The 24,148-nt window shown below is 35.6% G+C and overlaps 1 protein-coding gene across 1 annotated transcript in view; it reads left to right on the top strand.

Moving 5' to 3' along the window:
* The window catches only part of ADARB2 (adenosine deaminase RNA specific B2 (inactive)), a 210,587-nt gene that overhangs the window by 108,658 nt on the left and 77,781 nt on the right, over nucleotides 1–24,148 (top strand). Inside the window, exon 4 of the mRNA XM_031940240.1 lies at nucleotides 8,467–8,581. Within this exon, the coding sequence (XP_031796100.1) occupies nucleotides 8,467–8,581 (115 nt within the window). The remainder of the gene's footprint in view (nucleotides 1–8,466; nucleotides 8,582–24,148) is intronic.

Raw genomic sequence — 24,148 nt, 5'->3', positions numbered from 1 at the left:
ACAGCAACAACAGCACAGCAGTAGTGGCAGTAAGTCATGGTGGTCAGGATAAGTGGTCATTGTAGTGGAAGTAGTAATTATAATAGTAATGGTAGTGATGGTGGCAGTGATGGTGGTGGTAGTAATTGTACTTATGAAATATTTTTAAATATGTTATCACTCTGTGAAGTAACATTTATTATTATTATTATTATTATTATTATTCTCAAATACAAAATTTTACAGAAGAGGACACAAATTAAGAGAGATTAAGTGATTTAATTAAGTGACACAAATTAAGAGAAGTTAAGTGACTTATCCAGAATCACAGGGCTGGGAAGTATCTGAAGCAAAACTTGAAATCCAGACTACCTGAAGCCAAGTTCAACACTCTATCCACTGATCTTCCCTATTTGTGGTTCTTTATCATCCTAAACATCAATAGCAAATAGTCCTGGAAATATGTAGAATATCATGTTGAATATTGGTGATACCAACAATATAGGACAAATTGTGACCCATTTGTTTAGATTAGAAAATTCATGTAGGGCAATAGTATCTAGCCTGCTCAGTCCAGCTGGGTAAACAAAACAGATACATGAAAACATAACCATTCAAACTAGTGTAAGTACCAGACAGACACACAAGTGCTATTGGGGTTAAAGGAAAGGAGACATTGCTGTGGTCGGGCCAGTTAGAGAAGATTTCCTAAAGAAAGTGAGATTTTAGGTAGGTCTTGAAAAAAAGAATAAAACCTTATTTATAAAGTATCTCAATCTCCTCTAGTGTTTAGAACACTGCTTAACAGATTGTACTTATTCAACAGTTATTTGTGGGGGAAATGAGAAAAATTTTTCAATTTTTACTGAGATTAATCCCTTAAGGCCAAGACCATATCATAGATCACCTTTCTATTTCTTAGGACCTAGCAGAGTACTTGACACATAGCAGGAATTCAACAAAATATGTTGAATTAAATCATATCATATAATATGTGGCTAGAATTATACAAGTAAATTGAACTGAACATATAAGCTCCTCAGCTGTACCCTGAAATCACTATTAACTTTTATTCTAGGCACTTTAACTTTTTTCCTAATACAAATACTGATGGTAAAGAAAATCAAATTAATTTAGAGTTCTGATTAATTGCATTCTGGTTGATCAAGATTATTGTATATGTTAAATCCCAATTAATGAAAAATAAAAATTTCTTATATTTAGATAGTAGGAATATATATACATATATCAGTATTTAATTTGTAATTCTTCTCTCTCCCAGTTCCTTCTGTAATCAACTGAAGTATCTTTTACATATAGAAATAATTTTTGAGATGAAAAAAGATATGGAGCAGCAGTCATGTATGATTTAATTAACAGTTGATCACTTAAAACAGCTATGATGATGTATACTAGGTTTCAGTGCTATGGTGGGATAAATGTGGGGAGACAATTAATGGGCTTGATTTCCTTGAACATTTCAAATCCCACACATTTTTAGAGTTTGATTTTGGCTTTGGCTCATATGAAGGGAAGTATTTGATTAGAACTCTTGATTTCATTGAAATAATATTCCACTGAGGAGACTCATCTTTCCAATTCAAGTCATCACCTACTTTATAATTTAGTGTCTTTAAGTATTAGTTGGGGCAATGAGAGTGGTGTATTTCAATTCAAAACCTTCTGTAGGAGCCCATTCTACTATCCTTTATATCTTACTGAGAAACTAATTCATTGTCTAGACCATGGTGAATATCTCTGATTTATTCATAGAAATGGTTCTTTAAAATTTCTCTTTTTCATCCCTTATTTCTCAAATGAAACTACAAACATAAAAAATGTCTAGTTAATTAACTAACAAAAAATTTAAAAGGAATCTTTTTTAGGCAAATAAATGGCTTTGTGGAGAGAGCACTGGGCCTGAAGTTCAAATTCAGTCTCAAATACTTGGATATATCTGATCTTGGATAATCATGCAAGCCCTGTGTGCCTGAGTTTCCTCATCTGTAAAATGAAAATAATAATAGCACTACCTCCCAAGATATGGAAGAATATGAGGTTATGAGGATCATTTGAGATAATATTTGTAAAGTACTTAGCATAATGCCTTACACATGGTAGGTGCTATATAAATGCTAGCTAAAACAATAATGAAAAACATTATTTTTTACTATTATTATCCTGGCCTTTTAAACTTTAAGTTTAAATCAAGGAAGTGATAATAGTGGTGATTATAGTATCATAGATTTAGAGCTAGAAAGAACCCCAGAGATGACCTCAAAGATAACTGGATCCCACCTTATAATTTTATAAATGAGGAAAACGAGATCCATTTAAGTTGTGACTTTCCAAAGTCAAATTACACAGCTAGTGATGGACAAAAGTGGTATTCAAACCCAGGACATCCTGATTCTAAGTCTAGTACTCTGTGAGTTACTTTTAATACAGCTTTTAGGTTTACAAGGCTCTTGTATGAAAAAAATGTTAGTAATAATGAATGTTTAGGGTACCTTTACAGGAAGAAAAGTGGCCAGAAGGGAGAGGAGTCCCCAAAGAAATGATAGGAATCTTGAACCATAAGCAGAACCCACAGAAGCAGAATGAAATGGAAAGGATATTATACTGTGAAAGGTTTAGGAAAAGTCGGAGGGGAGGGGATGAAAGGATGAACAAAGACTTGTAGTCAAATATGAAGATGGTATATTTGAGGAATGTTTAGGAGTCTAACTGGTAAGAAATATTTTGTAATTACTGACCTTGTCATTAGAAATAGTGGTACCGTGTAATATCTCCCAAATGAAAACGTCAACTATGGTAAATCAGAGTAGAACCCTCAGATTCAGTTGCTTCCCAGGTTTCCTAAATTTAAAAAAAAAAAAAAACACGCCTGGATATTATTTTTACTATCTTTCTTTGTTGTGGTTGAGGGAGCCATCCTTAGGGTGGAGTATTCAGACAGAGTGCTAAATAATAACTTTGATTGCAAGCATTCTTTCCCTAGAAAAGTGAAATGCCTTGTGGCCACGAAGAAGGCCCAAATCCAATAATTTACCCCCTTTCTGCATTTCTTCAAATGATTCTATTAGTAGCTGGATGAGGCTGAGGTTAATTAGCTCATAATGAGAGCAGAGCACCTGGGGAGAGGGGCCAAAAAGGCACAAAAGGAAACCAGGCAGATAGGACTAAACTGGGTTGTAACAGTAGGAGTCATTTGATTGTTTTCTCTGCAAAAGTGTGCATTGTAGTCATTCTTAAATTGACAATGTCAGTCTTTTCTTCTCAATAGAGGTCACCAGCCCTGTATCCCTATAGAAGGATTCTTACTTCCACCTTGTAAGAGTGTGTCTATGTGTGTATATAGTCCTTGAGCCTTAGGTCTTCTCTCCATGTTAGCCTTGAAGTGCAAATATGACTCTGTGGTATATCCATGAAGTTGCAGTTCAGCAGCAAATTAAAAGACTTTTTTTACTACACAAAATGAACCCTCAAGTCATCATGACCAACAGAAATCAGTCAGAGGATCTCTGTCTTCTCTGAAGAGGGGAGGAGGCTGGCTCCATTGTGCATCCCTTGAAGCAAGCCTACTCCTCAGCTTCCATGTGCTTGACAAGAATGCCTACTGAGTATGTCCAAGGGGTCAGGGTGAAGCTTATGGGACGCTGCACAAAAATTTCAATTCATGGGGGGGTTCTATCCATTTATACTACTAGAATAATTGTCTCCTGTTTTCTTAGTTCTACTTATTTTTCCTTCACATAAATTCATATTTATATGGGAAGCATATATTCATGCTTCTCAAGAGTCATCATATTCACTGTTTCTTACAGCACATAATATATTATTATAATCATGTACCACAGTTTGTTTAACCACTTGCCAGTCAATGAGCATCTACTTTTTTTTGCTTCTATGAAAAGAAGTGCTATAAATATTTGTAGGTTTTATCAACTTAGTAAATTTCTGGATATTTTAATCCTCTGTAACATATATTGACACATAAGCTATGATAATAATGATTTTCCCACTGAGGCAATTGGGGTTAAGTGACTTGCCCAGGGTCACAAAGCTAGGAAGTGTTAAATGTCTGTGGTCAGATTTGAACTTAGGTCCTCCTGACTTCAGGTCTGGTGCTCTATCCACTGCATCACCTAGCTTCCCCAATAGTGATCTTTTTACACATGATATGTCTAGTACTACAATACAAGGTGGCCAAGTTTGCCTATTCCTTTAGCCTTTTCAAGGAAAATCTGTACAGCAGATTTCCATTTATCTGCAACATATTTCTCTCTTGCTTTCATGTATTCAAGAATCTGAATGATCTGGGGTCCTCCAGAGGTATTCTTTGGTCACGGAACAAAGATCCCATATTTAAAGAATCAGTAGGAAAACAAATTGTGTAAAAATTGTAGGACTTTTACTGCCCACTATGTCCTTGTCTACCAACTTACCACCATGAATCAGAAGCAGACAGGGTCATAGAGGACTGAGGGACACTTTGCTTTGTTCATTGACTCATGAATTGTGATGGAAAAATAATTCATTTTTAAGTGGCTATCCTCTTCCTGATGAGATCCTCCACACTTAATGTGATCTTTAGAAAGCAGACACTATCTATTGACAAGACTCAAGATTTTGCACTTTGGTAAAAGCTGCTAGTGCTTATTCTCCACTAGTGCATCCTTCAAGAGCCCAAGTCACCTCAATGAGACCACATACAGGAAGAGCCAAGAGAGTAAAGAATTTCTATTATCCAGACTACAACATGCAGTTGAATGAAAAACCCAGAGAGCTGGTCCATCAGTTATTTTATAGAGACATTGTAGATAGACAATGAAACTGCCCCAAAACTGAGGAAAAGGAAGAGCAAACTAATCCTAAACTTCTCATTCTAACAAAGTCCAATTTTATTTAATGTCAGTAGTGATACTTATTTAGTGATATCCATATGACTATATGGCTTGAAACAGCACGCTGGAGAGTTAAAATTATTGACCAGCCAGAACACAAAAGAGATCATGCATGGTGGTTACATTTAGTCTGAAGCATATGAATAACAAAGAATGAAGGAGAAACAGAATAACATTCTCCAGAAAATGATATGAGTTAGTCATGTAAGGACAACAAAGAATTACCAATGGACATGGGTCCCTGGGGACTGAGAAAATTTGGGTTTTGTCTTTGAATATTCAATACTTTCCCCTATGGTGAACAGAGCATGTAATCAATAGATATTTGTTGAATTGTTTTTGAAAGATCTTGGGCTCAACTAATATTTTAAAATATCAAAAACAATCTAGAGAATGTTGGTTGAATGGATCCCTTGCAGGATACTTACAAAAATTCTATGATTTTCATTAGATGAAAAATTGTGGCTGGGTTATAATCTGCATCATTGGAAAGAGTACCTACATAATGCTCTCACAGATCCATCAATTCATTAAAACACGGATTAACCTTTAGGAGCAATAGGACTCTTTATCCTAAAAACTTTGCTAAAATCCCATTTCTGAGATATTTCATTGAGCTGAGATACAGCAGACAGTCTTGTCACTTCTTGAATATAAAAAATCTCTATTCTAGAAAATAACATGTAAAACAAATGATTTTTCCTATATACATACATGTGTGCATACATGCATGTATCTGTGTTGGGAGAGACAGACACACAGAGATGATACAGACAACAGAGAGACAGAGAGCAAGTAGGAAAATTGAATGAAGAAGAAGTTTATCTCTTCTTGTCATTTTAAATGTAATTAGTTTGGTCTAACTTCTAATCCAGACATGATAGAAATGAAGACTAGGAACTGAGAAGAGATGATTTGGGGTGATGGGGACAAGAAGTTCTTTAAGCTGCTTTCTAGCTAAGTTGATAAAAGCAAAAGTCTCCTCCAATTCTAAAATTCTGAATCTACATTTGATATTCTTATCTCACCATCCTGACTATAAGGTAGATTATTTAGAACAGAAACCATGATTTATACTGTTCTGTATCCCATAGGTGCAAGTATAGTTCTGGCTATATAAGAAGTCTCTAGTATAACACTGATTGACTCATTTTCCTCATTCAGAGGGCCAACTTGATTGAATCATATAACACATTAGCACACAAATACAAACACACACACACACACACACACACACACACACATACACGTTATCCCAGGTAGCTTAAGAGAAAAATCAACATCCCTCTTTTCAAAGTTCTTACACCACAGCAAGTTTTATTTCAAGTACTGTGAGCAATGGTAATGAGCCAGGGTAAATAAATAAATAAATAAGCAAACACATTAACCAAGCATGGTACTTCCTAAATAATTACCTTCCTGCATTCTTGTATATGCCAACCAAGAAATCCAAAGCCATTATTCAAGAGAGGAACCCCGTTTGGTACACCCACCCAAGGAAAGTCTACTTTGTATGACATTTATTATTTATATGGATTCTCCATATGTATTTGCAGAACAATTGTAAAAATAATGAGCATTTGCTATCACAGCCACAACAACATATGGGAAAGGCTGTTAACCTTCTGAGACAGCACTTAGGAAAGAGACATAGTTTGCCGTGAGTGTTTTTACAGCCTTGCTTGGTGGGAGAGACAAAAGGGGAGGCAAAAATCTGTTTTGTGAAGTTTTCCTTCCAGGAGATAGGGCTGATTTTGTTTCAGAATAAGTCACAAAATTATCATCTTATTCAATTATTTAAAGACTTGGGATTTTTTTAAACGCCTATAATTTGTTATGTAAAATGGGAACAAGCATGGTGTAGTGAATAGAGCTAGTCTTAGAGTCAGAAAGATCTACTAGTTATGTGACCCAGACCTGGTCACTTAACTGCTCATTACTCTAAGGACTTCTCTAAGAATATAGATACACAGAAGATGCCAACCTACATTAGGAAAGGAAATTCCCTATACCATGAAATCACTAGCCTCTAATTTTATTGATATTTTCTATTTTTTGTTCTTATTCCCAACATTGTCTCTATAGTACCAATACATCTCGCTTCAAAGGAAAACATCAATCAAATAAATAAATTTGCTACAGAACAAAGTTTTTTATCCAAATTGATTGAATTGGCTTCTCTATATTATATGTAGACATGGAGTTTCTGCAGAGAAAGAAAGTTTTTACCAAATGAAGTTTTACTCCGAGCGTGACATTTTTAGATCTTAGATCAATCCTAGGATGGTCAAGGAGAATGGTGAAGGATTTTGAGATTGTATCATAGGAAGATCAATTAAAGGAAATGAGAATGTTTGAAACAAAAGAGAAGGCATTATAGGAAGTTGGCAAAAAGAATCATGTTACACAGGAGCATTAGCTTCATGTTAGGTTTGTATAGGGTGGAACAAGATCCCTGATAGGATAAATGAGGATGAAGAGAAGCCGGATCAGAAGGATGTGAGGAAAGTATGCTAGTATTTTTTAAATTCTCTGTCCTCTTATCTAAAAATATCAGATGGTGAAAAGCAAATGGTCCAAGCCATCCAAATGTCCTCTTGTGTCCTCCAAGTTTGTTCTGGACAAGCTCAACCTAGGAACCAATTTACTAACCACTGGTCTTTATATGAAGATTTGTGTTCTTCCTCAAAAGATGCTTCTTTTCTCCCTACCGCATAACCAGAAATCATAAAGTCCAAAGAGTTATAAAAATAGAAACCTTTTAGTTGTGTTTTTACTATTTGACTAGATAATTTATCATACATTATTAAATGTCATAGACAGTTAGGAGGTGGTATATTGTTAGAGTGCTGCGTCTAGAATCAAAAAGGTTCTCTTCCCGAGTTCATATCTGGCCTCAGATACTCATTAGCTGTATGACTCTGGGCAAGTCACTTTATCTGTTATCTCAGTTTCCTCATCTGCAAAATGAGGTATAGAAGGAAATGGTAATATTCCATACTTTAGTAAATAGTAATACTCCAGTATCTTTGCCAAGCAAACTCCAAATGGCATCCCAAAAAGTCAGGTTCAACTGAAATTACTGAACAACAGTAATGAACTGAACTAGTTCCAAAGAGTTTGTAGGATCATAATAAAATGGAGGGGACTTCTAATCCAACTCTAAATTTGCATAAAAGGAGGTTAGGGTCTAAATAGGTTAAGTAATTTATCCAAGTCACAAAGTAAGTGACTGATCCAGAATCAAATCCAGATCTCTTCTCCAACTCCAAATCTAGTTCTCTTTCCACCAAATTGAACTAACTTCAGGGTCATGCCTAGGATGCTATACAAAATCATACTCATTTTCAAGGTTTTGGGGGGCAAAAAAGAATAATAATAATTCCCAGTTCTTAAAATGACATAGGGAAATACAGAATGATGTATTTCATGTTCTCAAAGGCTGGACCAATGTTCTAAGTACTCTTGATGGATGGAACTGAATTTAGGAAGGAAGATCAATAGTGGAAAATTCACTGTCCATCTACTATCTACTCTTCTCACCCAAGTTAAAAAAGATCCTGGTTTTTATATCTTCCAGGAGTTTGCTGATTCAGTGTACCAGCTGGTAACACAGAAGTTTCAAGAGTTGACAGACAACCTGACTTCCATGCATGCCCGCCACAAATCTCTGGCAGGAATTGTCATGACAAAAGGTAATTCATTTCTTTTGCTTTTTGCAATGGGATTTTCATTCTGGGGGGAAAAGATGATATGTCACTTACCTGGTCCATATAAACAACATACTCTTTAGCTGAAAAACAGTTAAAGATAGTAGGTATAGTCAAGTAATCACAAAATTAGGAAGAGTTTTAGTTTTGGTTAAGTAAATTAATACACATCGTTCAATGGCACTGGCTTAGTTCAAAAGTGCTCATAGGATCATATTTCAAAGTAGGGAAAAACTTAGAAAATGTTCTAATACAACACCTTCATTTTATAATAAGGAAATCCAGGTCTCTGAAAAGTAAAGGAACAAGCAGGAAAGAATGAAGAAGAAAAGTAGCCCCAAAGTTAAAACAAATCTCAAAAAAATATTGACACGGAACATAATTATAACTATTTTAGAAAACTACCATTAAATAAGTATCTCTATTTCCACAATAAAAGGTAAAACAAATACACAACTGGCTTTCCTCCCTTATTACATTGAGGGCTCCCACTACCTCTTTTTTTTCTGAAGAAAAGTTTAACATCTGAGGTGTTTGTCTTCTTTTTAAGCTGGTGGCATTAAGCTAAGGTTAGACAAGGGCACAAAATAGCTGATTTTGGATTGATGGGTAAGAACAAATCTCCCTTTATTTCCCACCCACCCTTCCACCCCCAGTAAGTAAACCTTGACACCTTGGACTCTCAGTTCTGTCGACATCTAAATAAAGAGACCGTTCAGCTGCCAAGTTTTTGCCTCAGGTGCCTGGCAGATGGCTGGCACTTCCATAGGTGAATGAAAGCCTGGGTGCAAATGACCTTTTGTGACAAAGGGGGAGGTGCTGATGGTGGTGTTAGGGCAGCTTTCTCTCCTTCCCGCTGGCCAAGTGGTATTTGTGTGTCCCACTCAGCAGCAGCTAGCACACATAGCCTTTGTACAGTGTGATAGGAACTGTGGGAGACAGCTCTTGCTTTGGGAGAGGTGAAAAGGGAGAGAAAGGCATAAGTGAGGGCAGCAAAGGGAAGGGGAGATATGGATGAGAGGAAATAGTATATCACCATTCAAAAGCTTCCTATTACTTACCACACTTCAGAACAGTTGCAGACCAATATAGAATGCCTTTCTGCTTTTTCCTGATCATTTATTATTTTATATTCCATTTCTTTTTCTCTTATTCCATTCTTTTTTCTTCCTCTTTACCTCTTTAGTAATTTTCTTCATAATATATTAATAGCTATATAAAGATCTGTATAAATATATCCATATGATTATATGGCAATCACTATGTATCTTTTGTATATGCATTGATGTAGATATGTATATATATATATATATATATATATATATACATATATCACAAGTATTATATACAGATATCATTTTATTTATGTTTTCTTATTTGGTCATCACAACAATTTCATGATCTCAATGCCATTATCATCACCAGTTTCTAGAGGAAGGAAGTCATTCCAGTTAATGACTTGTTGTCTTCCTGTCTTCTAAAGTGTCATAAAGACATAGTCCATGTTGGCAAGGAAGGATCAAAGCATAATAATTTGTCTCCTACCCATAGCCAAATATTAATGTGAGATGATCCTCCCAGAAGAGAGAAAATACATTAGCCCATCTGATATTTTTTGCTGGCTAGTTTTCTTCAGGGTTTATATTCATCACATTTAAACTCAACAAAATTTGCCTAGTTTGTTGGTTGGTTGTTGTCCTTTGTTCTCAAAGAAGAGCAAAAGGACATCATTATGTTAGAATCAATTTTCAGTATGTTCAACTGGGCTTGACCACATCAATACAAGCTTGGAATGCTCTATCACTGTTTGGAAACAAGTAGTCCATGTGAACATTGGGGTGGATTCTCTAAATTTGTGCATCTTATAGTTCTTTTGAACTACTTCGATTCTGCTTTGCTAATAATGTGTGGTATCTTCTGTGACAAGCGCACACCATGCTAGGGATCTCCTATATATTTCCCATGTCACACAATCAATTTGAAAATTCTTAAGAGAGACCTTGAGAGTATTTTTGTATCACTTTTTCATGTCTCTACTAGCCTCTCTGAAATTATCTTGCTGATAATTTCTTATGAAACAATAATAATCTATAACATTCATGTACCATGACTTATTCAGCCATTCTCCAACTGATGGGCATCCACTCAGTTTCCAGTTTCTTGTCATTACAAAAAGGGCTGCCACAAACATTTTTGCATATGTGGATCCTTTTCCCTCCTTTATGATCTCTTTGGGATACAGAACCAGTAGACACACTGCTAGATCAAAGGGTATGCACGGTTTGATAACCTTTTGGGCAATTTGGTTCCAAATTGCTCTCCAGAATGGTTCAATCAATAATTGAAAATATTAAAAGCTTTGGTCAGATATACAAATATTATATACAGACTTGTTCCTGGCATTTCTCCTGGAATTATCAGGCAGCAATCATCCCGTTGACCATTCTTCACCCCTTTTTGTAGCCAACTGGCTCTCAGGTAGATAACCATCTTCCAGGTGAAAATCAACCTATTAAGGAAAACTCTGACAAGAATCTTGCCAGCAATAACAGAGAGAGAGAGAGAGAGAGAGAGAGAGAGAGAGAGAGAGAGAGAGAGAGAGAGAGAGAGAAAGAGAGACACCCTCCTGTGATTGTCAAAAACAATCTATTTCCTTTACTTTTATAGAGATGGAAATGGAGTTCTCCTTGAACTCCTGGAGAGAAATCTCCTCTGAACATATAACCCAGAAAATTTCAGTCAGTTTTTGTGTGAGCAATGGGCCTCTCACCTTATACATATCAGTTAGAATAGAATCTGCACTTGTATTTTGTCATACAAAAAGAGCCTAATGGCATTCAAAATTTCTTCTTCAGTTAGAACGTTTAAAGAGGGATTGATTTCAACATGAGGTAAATAGTCATTGAGTTTAGCATTGATTGATGATGATCTGATGAGATTACTATGGAAGTGTTCAGCCCAACTCTCTAGGATCACATCCTTTTCACTAATCAGTGCAGCTCCATAAGCACTGAGTTGTTAAGGTGCACTACAGATTTTTTTTACTCATAAATCGCTTTCAGAGCATCATAAAAGTACTTTATATTATTACTATCAGCATAAAACTGAATTTCATCTGCCTTCCAAATCAAGAATCCTATATTTCTCTAAGTTTTGCTAGCAGAATTAAATGCTGCCTTCTTAGAGATGGACACATTATCCTGCTGGTAAACTCTGTGGAGTTTTCACTTTCCAGTTAGCAGCTTTTGAATTTCCCCATCATTTTCATAAAACCATTCTTAATGGTTATCACTATTCTGACCCAGATGAGCAAATGCAGTGCTGTACTCCATTCTCTTTTTCTGCTCCACTGTTGCCAATTGTGTGTTAGCTCAACTTTCCCTCCAAGTTTGCAACAAAATTCCCTCTCAGAGAAATACTCTAATCTATTGACATTAATTCTTCTGGTAGTCTTTTTGCATTAGGGCCACCACTTTTGTTGAATGTGAATATTTATTTTGGAAAGGACAAGTCTATGATCAGTCCAGCACTTTGTCCCTCACATTGTCTTTATAACTCACATGTCCTGTTTGTCTCTTCTCTTTACAATCAAATAGTCTAGTAAATGCCAGTATTTGCTGCAAGGGAATCCATGAAGTTTTATTGCATTTAGATCTTCTGGAATAAGTGACCATTGCTGTTGCTGTTTCCAATGCTATTCTTTGAGATAGGTAAAAATGGTAAAATGGTATGGATGATGTCTTTTGATTCATGCAAGTATTAGATTTTAGTGAGACAGTTATGCAAAATCATCAGCTATCTTTCTCTTTCAGAATTGTCACAGTTGTCTCAGGCAGGACAGAGTAAAGGTGATTGATGTTAGATAGCTCAAAAAGTGGTGAATGACCTTGATGTCTTCAATGTCTAACCAAGCTCTAAGTACTCCACAGCTCTTGCTTCAGCTGCTTTCATAGCTTTTAGAACAAATTGTTCTCATCCACCCATTTCACCAGGGGAAATCTTTGCATATTTGGGATAGAAACCCCTCCCTCACCAATGGGTTTGAGACCCCTCAGTTACCCTTAACCTGGTTTAGCTCATCTCCCAAAATGGTTTTCATGGTGTGAGCCCTATGCATGCTACAGCTTTTTGAGTCACAAGTGAGAGTTAGCCAGATCAGGCAGCCCTCACACCAGAGGTACTAGAATTCTTAAACACACCCTATGCCCCCAAGTTCACCATCACAGAATGGCAAAGAAGAAAATTTTTCCCAGCAGGTATCTTCTATCACTTCTCCATACTACTCATTATTTCACAGTTGTCTTTTAGTGATGGACACAGCAGAACATTTTATTCCAGAATATCTCATTAACCAGAGCAAGGTAAGAGCCCCTTTTGTTATACACAGTGGCCTCTATAGAGAATTCTGCCACTAGGATTTAGAAATGGTTGAATTACTTTTAAGTTTTTCTGTCTGCCATAACCAGGGTGATTTATGTTCAAACTTCAAATTAGAAAGGAAAAATCTAGCTGGAAGCTTTCCTTCCCAAGATGTCATTCTATTCTATGTGCCAGGAATCATGACATCAGAAAGGAAAAAGGGGCAGGCAAGTAATAGATAATCAAAATTATATATACACATTGTCCTATTTGGGGGGAAATTATGTTAAATCCTATCAATTACTTTAAAAAAACAACAAATTACTAATAAACACCTCATCAATTACTTAGATGCAACCATTTGTGATTATTTCTCTGCTTCTTTGTAGTAACCTTTCAAAACTGATTGATTTCCTAATGACTAGTTATTTGATTGAAAGTGATCATTTTGTTGCTTATTCCAACTCAGTTTCTAGACCTAATCTCAGATTTTAAAGTTCTGAGTCTGCCATTTGCACAAACATCTGGATAGAAAGTAAAGAATCCAGCCAATCATCTTTATATCTGTCCTGTATGAATGCAAGTATCTTAGTATCTGGTGTTAGCCACAGTGCTCTTTTAATGCATTATTTCAACATCTAATGAAAATATAAAGGGCAGATTGGTGATGCAACAGATAGAGAATGGACCTAGAGTCAGGAAGACTCATCTTTCTAAATTTAAATCTAATCTCTGATATTTTCTGTGTGACAATGGCAAGTCATTTAACCATATTTGCCTTAATTCATCTATAAAATGACCTGAAGAAGGAAATTGCAAACCACTCCAGTATCTTTGTCAAAAAAAAAGAAAGAAAGAAAGAAAGAAAACAAATGGAGTCACAAAGAATTAAACATGGCTGAAAAACAACTAAATAACAATAGTAATGATGACAATACAATTTTGCACCCCATCTGACAGTTTCAATAATGTGTTTAACGATCTACACTGCTCCTACATGCAAAAGCAGTATGTCTGACATTTATATGATGCTTCCAAATATACAAAGAACTTAATATATGTTATCATGTGGATCTAACATCTTTGAAGAAAATAATATGTCATTTTTAAGTTAAGTTGATATATTTTGTTTTTATATCACCTATATTTCCTAATTTATTTTCTCCTTCCCTACATGTGGAACTTGCTTTTCTAAATATTTTTTCAATGATTTTTAAAATGGATCTTCCAAGAGGATCTATAAAATTCTAGAGGCCTTCTTCGCTATATTTATTAACCTGTCTTGGGCACCAGGGCAATACGCAGCCTGTCCATCTGTTATCCTTTGTTTTTCATATATTACTAGCCTACCACATTTTTTTTGGACAATGTGTGTTTCAAGTGAATTCACTTATGTTATTCCAGTTCTTGAATGTTGGACATCATTAGAATCTTGCAAAAAGGTCTTCATTAGAAATGTGCTACAGTGTATTCATACTCTTTGATTCTTTGGAGATTATGGAATTCCTAGATCCACAACTATATATCATCACCTAAATAACATGTTTTGTAAGTTTTTGTATTCAGAATAAACAAGAATGTTTAGAGCAAAGAACAATTTTTGAACATGCAAATTTACTGTCCACACACAAAAAAAAGTTATTGAATGTTTACCTTCCAGATAGACAGCCAAAAATAATAATTAGCAGTAGCCAGAAAAAAATTTTGGTGACAATTCCAGGATTGAGTTGAAAGTCTTAGTTTTAACAATCTCTTTCACACTTCACCAAGATGAATCATTCCATAACTTTATGCCTTTTTAACTGTTATATCAAGATTTGGCCTCCACAGAGCTATAGACATAACTAAAAAGGGATTACCAGAGCTTTGCCAAAGAACACTGAGTGGGTAGGATTTTTACCTTCATAAAAGTCTTCTACTCAAGTCACAAGGTAGGGAGAAGCTGAAGAGGTCAGATCCCCAGTTGGCTGATTCTTGGATTAGGAGTAGAAAGGCACATGGTGAGCTAGAGAAATGTTGCTCCATCTGACCAGACTCAGGGTAAAAAGAAATGTGTTTCTTTTTGGATCCTAGATCACATGCCACCTATGAAGAGAAAGTACTTTGGAGGCCTCACACTATTTTTTATCCAAAGAGATGAGTAATAAATCTCAAACAAAGCCTTTGGATAAATGAGGGAGAAGTAGCTCCCAGAGGCCCCACAAATGAATTTCCTTCAGTCACCAGAACCTCTATTCATGACTGAGTCAAGCAATACATCAAAGACCTAATCTATGTGTACAGTTAAACTTACTTTAAAAAAAAAAAAAACCTTCCTAAACTAGCTCAAAACCCATGGGTCAAAGTAACTTAACCTCAGAATGCTTTTAAGCAAAAGATTTGTCCAACTGAAGAAAACATGAAGAAAATTAAATTTATTTAATGACAGAACACTATGTATTCTTTCTAGTCTTAGTATGTTGAAAGTTGAATTATGAAGACCCATGAATACATATTTTTCTACAATGAAAATTATCAGACACAATAAAGATTTTTGTCAGTCATGCTGCCCATAGCATGATCCTGACTTCAAGAAAAAAAAATCAAGACATTATGGTGAGCAAGAAGAAGCTGGTATTTAAAAATTGTTTTCCCATTTACACTTGATAAATCCTGACAGTTTAAATACAGTCAGAAACATCTTTTTTCATCACCTAAGTAGCATTTGTAAAAGTTCATCTTCACAGGGGCCTGGTAGAGGAAGGTTATTAGTAGATTTTTTTTTTCTCTCCCAATCCAATTTTCTTGCTTTCTTTCCTATATAGCTGACAATCACTTTGATCTTAAAATCAAACAGAGAGGTCTTTTCATATGTCTCCTGTGGGGGGAGAACAAGATACGAATTGGACAAAAAGCCCCTAAATAGCAATTTCATGCTGTGATAAAAGATGGCAAATTATCATCTGTATCTCAATGAATTGATCTTAATTGCTAAGTAGAATACAGAGAAAATTAAAGTTGATGATACGTCTCCATGGATCTTTTGGGACATAGTAAGATTCATAAAGTCTGACATCTAAGCACAATAAGGAATATTGACTGGCAATTGATTTTAGGCTCTTTATATTAAACTGTGAAGTTGGAGCTTTATAAAATTCTAGGGCTCTATCCTACCATATTCACCACTATTATGTGCAAGGAAGGACACTACTTGATACATACCCTTACTTCATATACTCTCCCTTGAGTCAAGAAATAGAAGAAGTATAAGAAAGAGAGATTTGGTCCCAGTGCTTTTCACAATAAATGCTATTAACTGGCTAACTAGCAAATGTTGTGGCAGTAAGAATAGGATAAATCCATATGCTACTTATTGCTTAATTCCACCTTTATAACTGCAGTTTATCTTGGGAATTGATGGAGCACATGAAAAAAGAAGAAGGGAAACAATTTTCTTCTTAGAGCAAGTCCAGAAAGATCTGAATCAGATGGTTTTAGATCCAGTCTTCACACTACTACTTATAAATATCTGTGTTCTCTAGAAATGTGCTTCATCTCTCTAGTCTTCAACAAAATGAGTTAGACAAGATGCTCTTTGATGATCTTTCCAACTCTGAAGGCTGTGATATTAGGCCTCCCATTCCCTTGGGGTACACCAAAGTACTTAGGTTGGATATAGTGTTGAGGAAGACAAACAGGCCTTTTCAACAACTAATCTCTACTATAACTTAACTGCCCGAAGAGCTTCAATTAAAAGAAAACAAAAAGAAAATTCACCAATTGCTTTTATTTTGTTGTTATTTTACTTTCTGGAAATATCATCTTTCATATTTCCATAAAAGCATTACTACATCTTTGGTTATAGATGAAATGGGGTGAATGTTTTATGCAAGCTACTCCTGGATCTTGTTTAGCAGGGAGAATGACAGAATCTCAGAGTTGAAGACTTCAGAAGTCACTTAGTCCAAGCCCTATTTGAAGCATCCCTAATGTCCATTTGACTTCTGATTGAATATCTGCTATACTGAAACACTTGCTAGTTTATGAGATGCCCTATTTTGTATTAGAATAGTTATTGGTTGTTTTAGGAAATTTTACTTCAGATTGAGTCAGAATCTATTACTCCTATTTGAATTATACACATACACACACACACACACAATCATACACATTGAGTCATTAGTAAATATTCATTTTTCCTGCAGAGATCCATAGAACTAAGAACCCCCTTCCACAGAGAGCCCTTCAAATATTTGAAATCATTTTGTCCCTTAAAGAAACCCATATTCTTCCACTAATCCTCATGTAATAGAGTATTAAGCATCCTCACCATCTCCCTAGAAGACATGGGTCTTCTAGATGAGTTTCACATTTCAAAACTGCAAACTGAACAACTGATATGTTATTCATATTTTACTTATCAAAAAAATCACATTACTAAATGTCAAAGCCAAGGTTTCCTAACTTCTAATCCAAAATAGGATAATTCCCTATCACTGTCTCCTTAGAATCTGCTTCATAGCTTAATGTGAAGAATTGACCTTAGTGAAGTAATGTTGATATTTATAACAACAACAGCAAAACAGCAGTCATTACTGTTGTTATTATTATAATTACCATTTTAGATGAAGTGCTGATAGCAAAAAGAGTTAAAGTGTGGGAGGGCATTGAGAGTGATAAGGAATGGGGCCAGCAAATAGAGTTCCAGCCTCAAGAATGGGCTTTCCCTCTTGCATGGAAAGAAAAGATGGAAAATAGGGACAAAATGATATTCCCAAAGGATTTATTTAGAGAACAGGTACCAGTAGTAGTAATTTCCATTTAGGGGGAAAAGTTGGAAATAAGGTCCTTGGAAGGGCTAAAGATTTTGGGGGGTAGTTCCCTGCTGCCATTGGGGGCTCCTCAGATGCAGTTAGAAGTTCATGGTATCAGTGGGCATAAAGGTCCTAAGCAGTGAAACATTAGGGATGAGAGGAAATTCCTTCTGGTGACAGATTCCATGTAAATGAGGAAGAGAGGCCAAACTCCCAACTGGGAACTCATTCATGATTAGAGACATTCTTGACTGAAGCACTGGTAAATTGGGGATCATGGGTATTACCGAATTGCTCCTCCCTACAGACCAGAAGACACAAAAGAGTCATGGACAAAACTTACATCTATCCTCAAAACAGCAGAAGGGGGCGGTTTGACTGGATTGAAGTTGTCCCCATCCCATCACACATACATATCCTCAGCCCTTTAAAAAATAAGATTCCCTCCATCCTATTCCCAGAGAACAAGAGGACTAAGAACAAATGCAAAGGTATCAGGTTGGTGTATACCAATAAGGAAAACTGTTTCTTTTAAAGTCTTCGGCCCTTTGAATTATTCATAAGTGCCAGCTTTATATTCTCATTATTCCTGGCTTTGTTGGTTGTGAGAAGTCCTTCATGTCAGACACTTCCAGTGAAAGAATGGGAGCTACTTAGCAATCAAATCCAGTTTCTCATATTTTTTCTTTGATGTGGGAGACTGAGTTGCTAATGGAGCAAGGTGCCTGTCCATTCCTAAATGGGGGAGACAAAATAGATTTCTCAAGCTCTTAATTGCCAATCATTTCTTGTCCTTTTTTTCCTTTCTTAAATGAATATGACTATGACATTTATATCTATACTAAAAATAAATAGAGATAGTGTACAGTGGGTACACTGGGAGGGGATAATGGAGAGACAGGTCTTTTTTAGGACTGTGATTTCAACGATAGGAACAATTCCTAATAAGCAAACTCCCTCTAACAAGGCTTATTAGCGACTCCTCTGCCTTTACAATCTGAAAGAGTTGCCTAGCACACTGAAAAGTTAGCTGACTTGCCCAGAATCCAACAGACAATAAGGGAATTTGAACCCAAGTTTTTTTGATTCTCAAGTCTATTCGATGCCCACACTACGCTATGCTTCTCAGGTTATATTAGATTTTTCATTAAGAATAAATACTACCCCAAGGCAGCTAGGTGTTGCAGTGGATAGAGCACCAGTCCTGAAATCAGGAGGACCTGAGTTCAAATGTGACCTCAGATACTTAACACTTCCTAGTTGTGTGACCCTGGGCAGGTCACTTAACCCCAATTGCCTCAGCAAAAAAATAAATAAATAAAATAAAAAAAGAATAAATACTATCCTATATGTTGGGCTTTTCAACCTTCTCTTGTTAATCTCATTTAATCTTTGAGGGCATGATTTAATTGATAACACCTGAATCTATGTAAGAATGAGTCAAGTTATAAGGGAATTCTACTTTACAATTCTTTAAAACATAACTTTATATCACGAGGTCCTAATGTGGTGTCCACAAATTCTCAAATGATCCAGAGGTACATTTCAGGAGATCAGTGAACTTGATAGGGGAAAAAAATGCATCCTTCATTTTCACTAAATTCTAACTAAAGTTTCATATTTCCTAAAATTGTGAATTAAAAAAAAATATTCTGAGGAGAGGCCCATAGGGATCAGGGGACTGCCAAAGGAAACCATGACACATAAAAGAGCAAGAATACCTCCACATTAAACATTCCTAGGAAGAAGCTTAGGAAGCTGGTGAATGTGCATGTAATAGACAAGCCTCTTAATAAAAACTACAGACTTGCAAATGAAACCAGGAAATTATTTTATTTTATATTCTTGCAAGAGCTGGTATCTAAACTAGTGGTCACACTGAAAATCAATAAAACTTGCTTTTTATACCCTGTCCCTGAAATACAAGTCCCTCCCCTAGTTCTCCATTGATTAGCTACTACAGAAATTACAGCCTATCCAGAGGGCTTAATTCCCCCATGTGACTCTCTACCCCTAATTACATTTCCTCTTGATGGTCACCTTATTTGGATCCAGTTCAATCCCTCCTTTGGTTCCCCATTGGCTGGGTACTGCAGAAATTGTAGTCTATTCAGAGCGCCTAATTTCCCCACAATGAGTGTGAGTCTGTACTCAAATTATACCCTTAAGTGTGTTTCTTATTCTAATTTTATGGCTTCCCTCTGTAAGCTTTGTAACCTCTAGGTTACATTTCTTAGGTTTCAGTTTCATTTCTCTGATTTAAGTTTCATTTCTTTAATTGAAATTTCATGACTCTGTGAAAACTAAACCCTCACCCAATTCTTGCATGCCAAACTCCTAAATTTTTAAAAGCAGAATCATAGAATGTCAGAGCTAGAATGAACCTTAGAATCATTCAATCCAACCTTCTTATTTTGAGATGAGATCTGTAAGAGGTAAGAGGGAACAAGCATTTATTAAGTGCCTACTATGTGCCACACACTCTGCTAAGCATTTAGGTGCTATTATTATTCCTGTTTTAAAGTTGAGGAAACTGAGACAGATAAAGGTTAAATGGCTTGACTGTACTTAACCTCAGGTCATCCTGACTCCAAGCCCACCTCACTAACGACTGTACTACTGAGCTGCCCCTAGATCTGGAGAAGCTGCACAGTGAGACTTCAAACCCAAGTCTCCTAAAGTAGCCTAATATTTAGTTCTTTGGATTACAGCTGATCACTGACCTGTGCTACAGTGCTAAGCTTGTACTCTATCCCTATAACAGTCTTCCCCGATCTCGACACCATATCAGAGCTTATTTGTGGCAGAGAAGTTAGAAGTCTATGGCTGCTTTTACCTAGTACCAAACCCATGCAGTCCAGGAGGGAAAATAAATTAAAAGGTGATTTGGTCTCCATTGACCCAAACAAGCTGGTGAATGAAACTAATGTTTCGCTTTTCTAATTCTTCTCATCCTGCAGACCTAGCTAAGACTAATTATCATGGAATGGTTAACAAAAAAAAGGGATACACTTAAGGAGGTACTCTAGAAAATCATACTAGAACCATGTTCAGAGTTCCAATCAATCAACAAGTATTTATTAAGTGCCTACTAAGTGCATGTCTATGCTATGCACCAAGATACAAAAACAAAAAATGAAACAATCCCTCTTGAAGGAGCTTCCTTTCTGTCAAGTGAGACATGTATACACAGATAAATATAAAATATATACAAGATAGTTAACTATAGGGTTTTGACCACTCAAATGATCATTTCATCATTCTATGACCCTGTGATGCATTAGGAAGTTATCAAGAAATGTTGGAAGCATGGGAATGTTACCTTTAGGACCATAGTATCATAGGAGTATAGAACTGGAGATGAAAGGGCCCTTGGGGGACATCTCAACCAAACCCCTTTATCTTACAGATAAGGGTCTCAGAGAGATTAAGTGATTTGCCCACACATGCAGATAATAGCAGAAGAATTTAGACCCAAGCCTTCCTCACCCTATATCCAACACTAGATCCAAGTAAGAATCTTCCTCAATGGGATTTTGATTAATAAGCTGGCAATCTCAGAGCAATAAGTACCTGCCAGTGGGAGATTCTAAAAAGCAAGAGTAATATGAAAAAAACCTAGCTAGAAGGGAGACACACACACACACACACACACACCCCACACACACACTCATTACCACCTCTGGACTAGTTGGATCATTGTTCCCTCCACTTGGCCACAGGAAAGGGAAGATCAAAGTAAGCACAAACCATTTCAAACTCCTTTTTGAATAGAAGGGGATAATAAAACTTATTATGATAACTATAAGTGTTGAACTTATAGTCAAGATGACTCATTTTCCAGAATTCAAATCCAACTTCAAACACTTTATAGCTGTGTGACCCTGGGCAAGTCACTTAACCCTGTTTGCCTCAGTTTCCTCATGTGGAAAATGAGGTTGAGAAGGAAATGGCAAACCATTCCAGTGTCTTTACTGAGAAAAATTCAAATTAGGTCTTGCAGAGTGACAAGTCAGACATTACTGAACAACAACAAAAATCATGGTATTTATAATTCATGACAAAGGAAGACTAACACCACCCCCCAAAAAAAAAACAGGGTCAGAATCAACAATGGTTTGCATCATTTGATGTTTAGACTCAAGATAAATAATAGGAAGTTTTTTTTTCTCTGACATACTTCCACATATCTTGTATATCATCTACTCATTCCATGACCTCCACTATTATTAATGTAGCCAATTGTTCTGAAAGGTACCACCTTTAGAACTGTAACATTTTTTTTAATTGGGGGGGTGCATTTTATTATTTTATGGAAAGGGTACCTGAGAAACTTTGAAAAGAAATGTACAGATATGGATATGTGTGTACATATAAATATATATACACACATCCATATATACATTAATGTATGTATAAAATCTTATTTGACTACTCAAAGTTGACCAATCATGTCATTTTGTTTGAGAATATAAAAATTCCATATGCAAATTTGGTTTGCTCATAAATTTATTATTTGATATACTTTTAAATGTGAAAGTCTCTCAAGGATGGGCAGGGAATTATACAAACCAATGTAAGTAATTTAGGTTTCTGTTTTGGGTTTTTTTTTTTTTTTCATTTGGAGTGAGTGAGAACTTAAAAAGAGCACCAAGAAAACCTCTCCTTTAACCTTCTAGTTATTCCTGTCTTTTTTTCCTAGGCTTTTGTATTTTAAGCCTCAGGTCCAAGTCAGGCATCCTTAAATGAGTCTGATTGTTATTGAATTAGAAAAATTTCAGGGAAGGGAAATAGAAATTGTTAAGGAGGGGGACAGATTGAATCACAGGGAAAGATTATGTTGACTTTGGATAAACAGTGACTAAGGGATGGGACTGTAGGCAGATTATAATAGTCTCTGCAAATATTCAAAGGATGTAAACATCAACGAGGGATAGGAATTGCTAAAGATATGACAGGAGTAATGGAATGAAATTGAGCAGAAGATCATTTAGGCTGAATATCAAAAAAAGTTTGCTAATGGTGAGAGCTATTAAACTGTGGAATAGTCTCTCCCAAGGGAAGTGGTAGAAGCCCCATTACTTGAATCATTAAACTAGAATGGACAAAGTACTAGAAAATAGATGGTTGGAAATGATTCTGTACAAGACCCCTAGGGATAGTATAGTGTATATCTATATAGCTATATATAAAATCCATAATGATATAATCATTTAATCCTCATTCTAATTTCTGTAATTTTGTGATTTCATTCTTTAATGAGTATTGGCTTCTTTTATCCTTATATTTCTTTCTCAGAGATGCTATTTTTCCCACATAAATCAAGTTATTAAAAAAGAGAACTTTAGGAGACACGAATTCTATTAATTTTATCAACTCATTGTGTGATCGTGAGCAAGTTGTTTTATCTCTTCAGACCTTAGTTTCCTCATTTTGGGGCTCAGGTCATGTCATCTCTAAGGCTCCTTCCAGTTTGAACAGTATCTGATTCTGGATAGAACTCCTGTGAAACTACTTTTTAAAGATCTAAAAAGTATTATTACTCTATTGGATTTACATGATCGATGCTTCCTGGTTTAGCATAGAGATTCATTCCATAAAATTGAGTATACTGGTGCTATTTAACTTTAGGAGATGTTAATAAATAAAACGTCAGTGGTAGAGTTCAATAACTAAAGTCAAACTTTCACAAAGTAACTTGCATTAACTCAGGCTGTCTGTTTCAGGGAATAGAAATTGAATGATGTGGTTCATCAAAATTCCACAAATAACAATTTTTATCTAAACAATATCATTTGAGGAATCCAAGAAGATTATTTTTTTAAAATTACTTAGAACCACAAACCTGGTTCTACTAGGAAAGATGATGACACACACACACACAAAAAAAAAAAAAAATTCTTTGGATCTGCTTCTATCTTTTAATCTTTTTATCCATCTTTAAAGGGCATTATAAATGACCTAGCCAAATCTCATTGTAGAGATAACTGAGATCCAAAGGGATGAAGTGATTCATCCAAGCTTTGACTCCAAATCTAGAGATCTTCCTCTTGTATCTTGTGTTCAATTTCAATCTGTCCTTCTTTTATTTGTGAATGGAGATAGATAGATAGATAAATAAGTAAAATATATTAACTAGAATAGATTAAATAGGATAGGTAAAATAGATGAGACAGACATATGGATAACCTTAGATAGGCAGGTAACCATTAAGCATTATTTTACTTGATAGAATTTTCACAAATGTAATTCTAAGTAAGAGAATTATCCATCTCTTTGGTGTTTAAATCCAGCTTCTTATGTTAAAAGAGACCTATCCATAAAAGCTATGTATTTTTATATAGCTATATATTTATATATAGCTATATATAGTATGCATTTATATATATATAGTCAGTGT

This window comes from Sarcophilus harrisii, chromosome 5 (assembly GCF_902635505.1).
Source record: "Sarcophilus harrisii chromosome 5, mSarHar1.11, whole genome shotgun sequence".
In the NCBI taxonomy this organism is placed as follows: Eukaryota; Metazoa; Chordata; class Mammalia; order Dasyuromorphia; family Dasyuridae; genus Sarcophilus; species Sarcophilus harrisii.
Note: the sequence above shows the minus strand (reverse complement) of the source record. Positions and strands in the feature narration are given on the sequence as shown.